At 29.8% G+C, this 12,998-nt stretch overlaps 1 protein-coding gene across 1 annotated transcript; it reads right to left on the minus strand.

Annotated features, from left to right (window-relative positions):
- Positions 1 to 1,360: 1,360 nt before the first annotated feature.
- LOC111909289 (tRNA (carboxymethyluridine(34)-5-O)-methyltransferase) lies at positions 1,361 to 3,301 on the minus strand. Its single transcript, XM_023905083.2, has 2 exons — positions 2,056 to 3,301; positions 1,361 to 1,671 (listed from the first exon to the last, which is right to left on the minus strand). The coding sequence occupies exons 1-2, from the start codon at positions 3,063 to 3,065 to the stop codon at positions 1,581 to 1,583; spliced, it is 1,101 nt and encodes a 366-aa protein (XP_023760851.1). The 5' UTR covers positions 3,066 to 3,301; the 3' UTR covers positions 1,361 to 1,580.
- Positions 3,302 to 12,998: the final 9,697 nt, after the last annotated feature.

The following is a 12,998-nucleotide window of genomic DNA, read 5'->3' on the forward strand; positions in this document are numbered from 1 at the left end:
TCCAATGTGGTTTATTCACGTTTTTGCCCCTACACTCGTCCTTAACGACAGCGAGCCTCGCCTCCGCTTCTCTTTTTCCTCAATTGCTGAAACAAGAACCCACATGCCACTCCATCTTCACTGGCGTCTGAAGACCCACTCCAGCGCCGCCACCCTCCACCCTCCATTCTTGAGCGACATCTCCAATCGGTAAGCTTATTTTCTCCCTTTGTGCAATTGTTCTCTTATCTCAAATTATAATTGAAATGATTTTTCTTCTCCGTGAAATTGAAATGGATTATTTGTGAAATGGAGATTGACATCTCCATCTAAATCACAGCCATCAGATTTTATGAACTTGAAATCAATTCTCAGTCAAAAATATGAACTCTGATGAACATTGTGTTCTACATCTAAAATCAAAGATAGTTGTGTTATAATGTATTTATTACTTGTTTGTTGTTATAATGTATTACTTGTTTGTATAATTATGTCAAATTTGCAGTTCATTATTTGCTCTTGTGTATGTGTCAAGGTGGTTAAGAAACACAAACACCAGGTACAAACACAAAACACAAGGGAACGATGAAGGAGAGAATGCAGATTTTGTATCAATTATAATGGTTTGCATTTTTCTATTCATTTTTCATCTAAAAACAGTTCAATGTGAAGATCTTGTTTGCTTTTCTTCATGATGATTTATACATGGCTTCTTTCTCAGGTTGTGTATTACATTCTTGGCATTTGATGTGTTTTTTGATGCTAATTCTAATGTGTTGTGTTTCAGATGTTACAAGACAAAATAATTATATTTTATACAGTCAATCAGATGCAAAATCAAACAGCAACAACGACCCCTAAGTTGGCTTAGCATCTTACCTTGTTTTAAAAATCAAATAGAAAAACAACTTATGAACTCCAAGCAATCTAAGATAGCAAGCCATTTTATAATGTTTTTCTTCATCTGTTACAATCTCCAAACATTATATATATATATATATATATATATATATATATATATATATATATATATATATATATATATATATATATATATATATATATATATTGCCAAGAAAAAAATAGACACGATATCTTTTCTCTTTGTTTTGAAAACATCAATTATCTCATACTAACATCAACTTTAATGTTGAAAACTATAAAGAACGCCATAAACAAAAATATGAAAAACAACAGAATTACGACTCAAAACAAAAAATCTGGTCAAAACCAAAAAGTTGCCAAATGTGAGTTTTTACTGAAAAAAAAATTAAAGAGTTTTTTTCACAAACTTGGCAATTGCTCACAAGCAGTTATCTTATATTTTAAATAACAAATAAAAGCATTTTGAATGGGTATGCTACGAACGATTTGTACCACATACATTCAAAGTTGTACGTTGATAACCCTTTCCATTCAACAGAAGCCTAGTTTCGAATACATTTAAATATAACAAGTTCACAAAAAATTACAGAATGCTACACCTGAAATCAGGAGTCATTGAATATAAATCTGGAAACCAAAACTGCTAAAAAAAAGTTGTGGATTTGCATTCATTTTGATCACACCTTTTTTTAGCAAGAAATGCATCAGAATATGATCTAACATGAAGTTTTCTGGAGAATGACACACCAGTTAGACTTGTCAAAAAATTGATCCACAATAACTGCATTCTTCATGCCACAAACCAACCTGAGAAAAGAAAACCCAATAAAAAAAATTGACTTAAAGCTTATAAACTCTCATTCTGTCACCATGTGGGCCAAAGGATTACAACATTCCATCGGGAAACTGAACCCCATGGAATTCAATTCCTGACATCTCCTTGTTAAAATTACTCAAATACCCTTTTAACCCTATATATAATAAAATCAATTAACTTATACTATGCATAGCAACACAATATACACCACCTTAGACCTTACATATTACAACATTTTATGAACAACAGGCTAAATGCAAGACACATAACAAATAAATGTAAGATGCTATAATAATAATAATAACAAATAAATGGAAGTATGTTACTACTTTTTGCATTCAACCCAAGAAACAATATAGAAATTAGAAGATTACCTTTCAAGTTCACCTTCACCAAACACATGGTAATATCTGTCATAGACGATTGCACCCTTTTGATCATCTTTCCTTGCAAGACCATTCTCCACTGCTCCTACAGAAGCTCCACTCACTTCTGCTCTATGATAAGGCAAATGCCATGGCACAAAATACTCCTGTTGCCTTTCTCTTTCCCTTTCCCTATCTTCTTTAAATTCACTTTCCATTCCCTCTTCCCCTAAACTCAGATTACCAAAATCTTTAAATTCCTCTTCTTCCTGTGAAACACTCACCTCAGTTTCAGGAATGCTTTCTAAGGTGACTGAAGAAGAGCTACGAATCCGTGGACTACCTGGTCCAATCCATTCTTCTAAATACTTATCCGTAAGTGGGGTCCACTTATTCAGTAAAGATCTATCTTCTTGCTCGACAGCCCAAACAGTGATCAAAACATGCCCACCCTTTTTCACAGTTCGAACCAGTTCTTCAATGGCTTTCTTCCTCCTACTTTCAGTACTAAGATGATGCAAAACCGCAATCGAAATTGCAGCATCTGCTAATGAGCTTCGGTATGGAAGATTCACAGCATCTGCTACAAAAACCTCATGGCCTCTGTCGCTACAGATCTGAATAAGGGGTGCGCTTATATCACAACCAATGAAGAAACAATTGGGATTCAAACCGAGATACTTGCCATTACCACATCCTGCATCTAGAATCACAGACCCGGATGGCAAATTGTTCAAAAAGGCTGAAACTTTGGGCCATTTCGCAAACCGGGTTGCACTAAAATGAGGTGCAATTGCATCATATACACGATGAACATATTTCTTTTCGATTTCTGGGGTTGATTTGACACTCGAAGAACATTTTGTATCTGGATTCAATGGTGATGACGGATTTGTGTGTTTTTTTGTTTTGATTTCTTTCATAGTATTTGTGGTTGTAGATTGGAAGTGCTTTGTAAGATTACCTAGAGTGGAAGCTAGAAATTGATGGGGTTTCGATCGTGTAACCTGTAAGAGCATCAATTTTAAAACCCTAGAAACGAATGCCAAGGAAATACACGTTGGATGTCTGTTGCTTGTGATCTGGATCACCGTAAGTTGTAAATTTTGGAAAAGGAGAAGAATTTACTGTCTTTGCAGCCGCCAAATTGAAGATTGATGACTGTTAAACCCTAGCGTTCGTCGGCTGAAAATCTTCCAAGTTCTCCCTCCCCGTGGATGCGTTGGGCAATTGTTTGTTTTTATCTTTTTTTGGTTTTGCAACTAGTTTTCACTTTCTAGGCATTGTGATTAACATGGTGACAAAACTCAATAATTGATTTTGTTTTATTTTTACAATTGTTAAGAAGATCTATTTTTTTTTTTTTCTCAAAATTTCCATAAAAAATTCATTTTCATTCTTTTAGATTTGTAGTTTTAGAAAACAAACTTAAATGTATTAGATTTACATAATAATTTGTAATCAACCGGATTAGATCAACTTTATTTTTAGATTTTTTTTTATTGTTAGTTACCTTTTAATATTGCTTGATCTATAGTAATCGAATCTTCCTATAATATTATATAATGATAATAAGACAGAGGGATCCCTAAGACAGATATAAAGACATATCGCATATTCAATTTCATCTTTGTTATATAATAATGGTTGATGAACGAAATCTATAAGATGAATTTGATAAGATCTATTAACTTTTAGCACAACCATAAACAAAAGATATATGTCATTCGGTGTGTACCTATAACCTTATCCTAAGTTCACAAACAACATGAAAGAAATAATCATAAGTTTTCTCAAAAAAAAAAAAAAAAAAAAAAAAATTATTGATACTTCAACACGAAATTGTGAACTGATTCTTTTACTTTTCTTGTCAAGGGCCCAAATTGACAAGCGCCCAAAGTCAAGTAAAACACATTTGTATTTTTTTTAGGGCAAAAGACGTCTATATCACCGATTTCTTGTAGGTTCACGATCTCTACAATCAGGACCACACGAGGCAAACAGACATAAACGATTTCACAGTGAGAACACCAAGTAGCCGTCGATTATTCTTGCTCCTGTCACGATCGAGTTCAGATTTCGGGTTGATCAGGACCACACGAACAGGAACCAACAAGTTACTGTTCTGAACGATTTTTTGGTTAATATCTCCACATGAGGTCTCTCTCTAACGTAGGTATACCACAGAAGAGCCACAACGTTCTAAAGGTTCTGCACACGAACTCCTTCTCTGAAATCAGATTCTCTCGTCACTCTTCGGCAGGAGAATTCGAAGGTATGTTCACCACAACATAAGTTTCTTCTATCCTTTTGCTCTAATACTAATTAAAAGTAATCTATAACTTTGTAGAGATTCCTTACGGCTCAACGAAATTCTCTACAATTTGGACAACACTCCAAGAAATTTGCTTTTGGACCGGATAATGCCTTTTAGCCACTAGTACTTATTCGCTAACATATAATACAATAGTCAAAATAAGAAAACATTATTATAAATAAATAAGATTTTAAATATATTCTTTTTTACGAAAAATTTATATTATAATGCGTGCTTATTTTATGTATTAAATATTAATGAAAATCTTTGTAATATGTATAAGATTTAATGGGCTAAGATGTATATGCACAAAAGGCTACTTTATATATTATCAAAAGGAAACGAGATTTGATGGTGAATCTATCCAAAAAACGATGATGTTTCATGAATCTTAAAGGTTTCCACTTTCATTATCTATGACTTTCCATGACCAAACTTTGGTTTTTAATTATTCTATTAATTTTATAACGATATTGACCTTATGATTGATTTATACGCCATTATACATAACTAGATTATGACCCGCGTTAAACGCGGGGAACGCATAACAAAACATAGAAACGTCTACACATATTCCATAATTATTAAAAAAAATATTTATGAGTATTTGTATTATTGAGATGTGAAAATGATACAATGAAATCGATAAATATCTATAATCTTTGAAGAACCTCTTTGTAGACAACATTTTTTGTTTTATTAGTTGAATGACCTTCCTCGTCACATATGAGTACCTTCTACCGTTTTTTGCTTGTTACACGGGAAACAACTACATATAACTGACCATGAGTAAAGACATGTCTATGCAAGTATAATCCAACATTTGATAATGACTGTCCTTGACTTTGGATCTTGATTTTTCTTTCCAATTCACCAATGAGTAGTCTTTGAGATTGAGTAACCATCAACTTTGTTTTTCAAATTTTCATGTGAAATTTGAATTTTGAACGCCAATCATTTTTCCAAATGTAAATTCATAGCAGATGGATAAATCTCGGTATTACCATCCTAAAATAAAATAAAAAATAAACGTTTATAAAATTACATATACAAAATAATAAATTAGTTCTATGTAAATGAAATTAATATCGATAACCTTATAAAACTGATGAAGCAACTCTTATGGGTTTTTTGCAAAAGCTTCTTTACGTCACAGTCAAATAAATTAAGTGAAACCAAACCGGTAATGTCTTGCACTATAATGGTGATTTTGAAGCTAAAACCATTCATGTAAAAAGATTTAGTAATATAAATTTATAAAATTTAACAAAACATTATAATAATATTTATAAATGAAATATTAAAACCTTGGAACAATAAATGTCTTTGTTAAAGCAACTTGAAGTGTAACAATAAAATATTTCTTCATCTTGAAGCTGATCATCATGCATTGAAACAACTTTAATGACTTTCTGGTGACATGTAGTACAAGCGAAATAGTACCATTTCGCTTCAGCACATACTTGTTTAATAGTACCAACAACAATCAATGTTTTTTCCTAAAAAATATTAATGTAAGTTTAAATTTTATGATAAAAAAAAAAGAATAATGAAAGATTAAGACATAAATAATACATAAACAATTTCACATAATCTCTATATTATAAATGAAAGTGACGTATATACACCTCATGTAGTTGTTGGAGATCAGCAATAGTATGTAAATCAAATTATGAATGAATTGTTCATTTTCATAGTAGACGATCGAGGACGAAGGGTTGCTACAATTAGCAATTGTGCTTTGTGCCATGTATTTGTTTGTGGGAAAAATAATGATTGTTTCAAGTTAAATTTTTAGGAAGGATAATGCTAAAATGGGACCTCTATTAAAAAAAACCTGCAAGTGTATTTCTATGATTAAAGGTAGGAAGCAAAAAAATGCAAATTTGTCGTTATAAAATGTAAAGTAAACAGAAATGTATAATGCAGGGGCATTTTGGGAATGTTGGTATATATATTTTTAGTTAAATAACAAAAAAGGGGAAAAAAGGAAAAATCTGAATCTGGTTATGAATTCGGAAATCCTGGTAAGAAATAGCAATGTCTTTTACCTTTTTACCATTAATAACAGAATAGCTAAATTTTTTTAATTAATAATAACAATTTCATATAGAAAGAATAGCAACATATTTATGTTTCTTTAACAATAACATCAATATAGCAAATAAAGTGCAATACACATAATGATATTAAAAAATTGTAAATTTGTTAATTCCCCGTTTTGCCCTTTGATCATAGTATATAGAGTTTGCATATTAAGTAATCAACTCATTTGCAAATTCAGTAATCAACTGATTCAACCTCTAACATATTATGTTTCATATTAGAGCATATGTACAGGGGCAAAAACGTCATAAGTTGTATTTGGAGTTTGATCAATCAATTTATGTTCATCTATTGTGAAGTTTTTAAAAACCAAACGAAAAAAAAGTATACTCTGGTTGCTAATTCAGTATAGTTTGTTCATAATATATAAACAATGAGAATAAAGAAGTATAAACAATGAGAATGATGTAGGAAAAAAAATAAGTTCAAATAATATATACGATTCCATACATGGTTCAATATAGTTTGTTCATAATATAACAAAAAAATGTAGGGAAAGGAAAGTGAAACCTGTTATGGATGATTGTTGATGGACGCCAATAGGAAGAGTGAACAGAGGTTGAAGAAAGTTAAATTTTTTCGTGATTTGTATGATAAAGGATTATTAGTAATCAACTGATTTAACCTCTAACATATTATGTTTCATATTAGACGAATTCTCGCGCGTTGCGCAGCAAAGATTAAAAATATATTGTTAAAAATATTGAAAAATATATGTTTAAAATGGTTATGTTATTGACATTAACATTGAGATAATATTTTTACACTAATTTATATATATATATATATATATATATATATATATATATATATATATATATATATATATATATATATGTATAATCTTAATTATTATATCGAACAATAATATTCATTAACATCAACCCACATTCCTCATTAATAGAATAAAATATAATTATCTATTTAGTATTATTTTTAACAATTATTATTATTGGTTAATTATGTTTTTACTTATGCGATCATTTTCTAATTTCATTAAAGATGTTCATTTAAAATACAATTTATTTATAGCTAAATGTAATTTATAATTTGATGTTATTATCATTTAAAATTGCTATTCATTAATTTTAAACCATTTACTATTAATAATAAGTTAAAGAAGACTTTAAAGAAACACTTAATATTATTATTAAAATGTGAAACATATACTAAATAATAAATTGATAAGATAGACAATTTGCATTTCAAAAGAGACTTGCATGGATAATATGACATATCCATATAATTTGATTTTATTATTTATAATTATTGTTTATTAATTTTAAAACCACTTGTTATTATTAATAAGTGAAAGAAGTTTTTAAAAAACACTTATTATTGTAATTAAAATGCTAAACATATACTAAAATATAAAGTGATAAGATAGACAATTTGCATTTTAAAAAAGGGTTACATGGATAATATGACATATCCATGATTTTTAATAAATTATTGTTTTGAAGCAACATGAACATACAAACATGTATACAATAGTTAACTAAATTTCATATATATCACCTTTCATAACATATGATCGATAACATGAATCTAATCTAATTTATATTAAAATTTAACCACAACATACAATGATATTCTTAAATGAATACTTAAATCAAGAAATTACAAAAAGAATTATTATATAACAAACTTACAAATTAATAACTTCAACATAATAACATGGCTCGAAAAATTGTTCAAAGCCCTCAAACCAACACAAAAAACTTCAAACTTGTTTTCTTTGTGAATTTTGTATGTGATTTGTATTTGTGTGTCTACTAAAAAAGATTGACATTTTTATAGTAGAGTATCCATTAATTGTTTATTAAATATATTATATAAGTTATAAAACCTTTGAATTGTTAATCATTATTAAGAGAATTTTGAGTGGTTTTCATTAAAATAGGTGGTTTTAAATGCATGAGGCGTTTGGAAATTTTTATGGGGGTTTCAAATGCATGAGGTTCAAGGAAAAATGCTAGCTTTATAAGTATGTATGATTAAAGCATGTATACAGGGGCAAAAACGTCATAAATGTGTATTTGGAGTTTTGATCGGTATATATTCATGTGCTGTGAAGTTTAAAAAAAACAAACGAAAACAAAAAGAAGTATACTCCGGCTGCTAATTCAGTATAATTAGTTCATAATATATTAATAATGAGAATGAAGAGGTATAAACAATGAGAATGAAGCAGGAAAAAAAAGAAGTTAAAATAATATATTGTTTTCACGATTCCATACATGATTGAATATAGTTTGTTCATAATATAACAAAAAAATAATGCAGGGGAAAGGAAAGTGGAACCTGGTATGGATGATTGATGATGGACGCCAATAGGAACTGTGAATAGAGGTTGAAGAAAGTCAAATTTTTTCGTGATTTGTACGATCGGTAATATTATGTAGGGTTAATAAGCATATATATATATATATATATATATATATATATATATATATATATATATATATATATATATATATATATATATATATATATATACAAAGAGAGAGAGAGATTGGTAAACCGTGTAAATGTAGGATATGATACAAGATTAAAAAACATGATAATGGTATAAATATGGTAATAGATAATCTAAAAAAAATTAATTATACCTAATTGAAGGGATAAGATGGTGATTTCCTATAAAACTGGATATAAATAATGAAAGTAAGCTTATTAATTTTGGGGCCTGAATTTTTATTCAACCACGGAAAAGTTTAATTTTAGGGAGCTGATTTTTCCAATTTATATTTTAATCCTGCCACTGAATAATTAATGTATGGACCAATATACCCCTAAACTCATTTATGATATTGAAGAGGGAGAAAGATTAAAACCATATACCTTTTTTATGGGAAAAATCTCATGGTTAATTATGCTTAAGATTTGAATAAGTTTAAATGAATAAATGATGGAGAGTTGATCAACACATTTTGAATCAAAATCAGTTCAAGTTTAAATTTTGAATCCGAATAAAAGTCAATTCAAGTTTATATTCAAGGTTAACATATAAAAATCAATTAAAGTTTACATTAACAATCAAATAAACAGTTAACATAATGAAATCAAATTCATTGTTTACAGTTAATTTTACATTTAAGGTTAAAAGTTAACATAATCAAAATCAATTCAAGTTTACATTCAAGGTTAATGGTTAACAGAATCAAAATCAATTCAAGTTTACATTCAATGTTAAAAGCATCAGAATTAATTCAAGTTTACATTCAAGGATCAAAAATTGGAGTTAAGTGTTTGAAAGTGGGGTGAAGTAATGTCATCTGAGGAAGATTTCTTATTGTCCTGCATCAGGGGTTCAAAGCATGGTCCTGTGTTTTTGGAAAAAAAAGGGTTATGTTATGATATATTCAAATTATATATGAAGAGGGGTATAATTGGCCAACCTTTAATTATGTAGTGGTGGTAGCATCAAAATATTAAGTGGAAACAAACATATCCGATCAATTACACCATGCACACTCTCATGAAGTTATATGTAAATTAAAACTGTGTGTAAATGAAACTATTAATGAAGATTCAAAATTTAAATTGAAATGTCGGAATTAGAAGATTGAGGACGTCTGGTTTTGTACTATGAAATATTTTTAATGTGTATTATGGAGATATACATATGACACTCCTTTTAATGATCATGAATAAGTGAATTAGAGAATAAGAAAATCTTATGTAGTAAAAGAGGCGGCATATTGGTTTGCATTATATAACATTTAAAGTTTAGATGTGGAAAATCTACCCACCATTCCATTAGTTTTATTTAAATTTATATTCAAAGAAATATGTTGACTAAATAAAATATTGAAATAATAATACATATAAAATCCTAATAAAATTTTGCCAAACAAAATGTTGATATCAAATAAATAATTCAACATAAATCTGAAAATGCCTTACACAAGGCGAATACTACCAGGTTACAAACAAACGTAAACAAACATAAACTTCAAAATTGTATGATCACATACTGATGATAAATTCTATCGAATTTACATCCATTTAATGCAATAGATCCTTCACCATATTCTTATCATTATCATCATGTTTGAGCACATTAGTAACAGGTCCAGAGTCAAACTCAGAGCCAGTAACTCTTAGATGTTTATCAATTGAGTATTTTCAAACTATTTTTGTTATGTTCAACCTGTTCTGCAAATGATAGAAAAAAAATAGGGAAAGAGAATTTTAATTTGAGGACTAAAATGTAAATTAATAATTAAAAAGTAAGATCTAGAAACTTACGGTTACAATACATCACTCAAATAATTATGTAAATCCTGCAACGAAAGCTAAAAAGAAGTCAATAACAGTTCATAATAATGGCCTATGAAGAATAAAAAACAAAAGCATAAAGGTTAATTGCCCTTTGTCGTCGGCCTCACAAAGATTTTCCACTAACAAAACTCGATTGCAAATACGAAATCCCCCAGAAGCCGAATGTTCGTATTTTAGAACTTTAGTGTTTATTGCAAAATTGAATTTATAACAACTTTAGTGTTTATTGCAAATTGAATTGTGTTAGAATAAGGATCAAAATTGTTATTCTAAAATATTTTGTTAAAACTTTATATCTGAACACATACACTCACAATTGTAAATCATACACTTTTTCACAGGTGCACCATATTGATGGGTTTTATGCATAAGAACAATCATATGTGCTCATACAAACCCTAATGCTTGGATCTAGGTTTCTCTATTGTACATGCTTTGAATCCAAGACTAATAAACTTAGATCTAAGATATTATAAACTGAATTAGGGTTTAGAGAATTACCTTTGATTGTTATATAGCAATAACAATCAATTCCTTGCTTGGATTGACTTCAAAAGCTTAGTGCCTCAAGTGCTGCACCTCTAATGGAGTCACAAACACCATATACAACTTGGATGAAGAAGAGAAGAAAGGAGGCTGCCAAAAAATGACTAGAAACCCTAGAGAATCAGTTGCCCACGTTCTTGGGGCCTAAGGGGTCCTTTATATACTTGTGTGTGCTAGGGTTTCAGTCAAAACCCTAATGGACAACTTAAACTCTAAGCAACCCATGGAACCTTCTGGATAAGGCTATGGACGAAAATATGATGGGCTCCCATCATAATTTCGTTCACCCCTTATTCCTTTAGCATTCCTTAGCCCAATAACTCAATTATCCAATAATTGCAGTCCAGTCCCCTAAATTTAATTAATCTCTTTTAGCCACAAAATTAATTATCAATTAATTCTTGACCAATATTAATTAAACAATATGATTTCTCCTTTAATATATTATTCTCATAATATATTAATAAATCATATTTAAACCTCTCTCTCCTTAATTCATCCTACATATTGCTATGGTGAAGGCAACCCAAAAGGACCATGCTCATAATCGGGTCAAATACATACCAAAATAGTTATGGACTTAGACACTAATCCAACAATCTCCCACTTGGATAAGTCTAATAACTATTTTCCGTATGACTACAAAACCTGATCAGCAATCGTAGCTTTCAAAAGCCGCTGTCAACTCTGATCTTATCAAATAGCGTGTCCTCTAGATAAGGGATTATATATTCCTCTATTCTCAAGATATCGTATAGACAAAAGACATGAATTTCAATCATTCTCTCTATACTGTTACCCGACTTCCGATTTATGACGACTGATAACAGACTACAATTGAACACATCAACTTAGTCCCGGCTTGGCCAAGCGCTTTAGGTGTCATCACTAAATCATCGAGAGGCCCACAAATATCGCTTTTATCCCACTTTGGATAAAAGGAATGGATAAACTTCGACTCAAATGCTCACTTGCATTTACTGATCGAATCAGACACAACAATAAGTTTTATGACACCAAGTTACTAGTGCGTTTACTTATTATCAATGTGCAATCGACCAAAAAATAACAACTCACATGTCTCGGTTCCAAGAATATACAATATTATCGTCTCACTAATCACTCGTGACAAAACCATGAAGTGATCCAAGTGAGCATGGGTTTAATCCAATACTCTAATCTTATTAAAACACTCATGAACTCTGCAGCAAACTTGTGCCATGTCTAAACACTTCAGACAATCTACAAACAGATTCATGACAGTCTTTATTCATACCTACTCCCAACGTATGACCGACTGTGGATATTTGAATAACCTAGTTATTCTGGAAGTCAAAACAGGCAAATTGAAACATAACAATAATACTTAATCCTATATAGCCTCAAACTTGTGAGAGTAAATAAAACACTTTTATTTAACCAAAATATTGATTACTCATTATTATCGTTTACTGTTTCAGAAAATCAACTTATTACTCAAATTACAACAATAGATATCCTGTAACAATCGTAAAAATTAGGTCGATGTCCGTCGAATGACGACCATAACTAATTTTGCTGCAGGACTTAATGTACGGCGTTCTTAAAAAAAATAAATATATATTTTTTTATTAAGAATCGTTTAATATAGATCATTATTAGATTGCGACTAGTTATATGCTAATAAAATCAATAAGATATGTATATGGTTAAGTTC

This window comes from Lactuca sativa, chromosome 1 (genome assembly GCF_002870075.4).
Source record: "Lactuca sativa cultivar Salinas chromosome 1, Lsat_Salinas_v11, whole genome shotgun sequence".
NCBI lineage: Eukaryota > Viridiplantae > Streptophyta > Magnoliopsida > Asterales > Asteraceae > Lactuca > Lactuca sativa.

Bases quoted from the DNA above. Each gene is read 5' to 3' on its own strand.
- LOC111909289 (XM_023905083.2), bottom strand. From the start codon at position 3,065: ATGCTCTTACAGGTTACACGATCGAAACCCCATCAATTTCTAGCTTCC. The intron at 1,672-2,055 runs GTAATCTTCTAA...TTCTTTTCTCAG, and splicing joins GGTGAAGGTGAACTTGAAAG to GTTGGTTTGTGGCATGAAGA.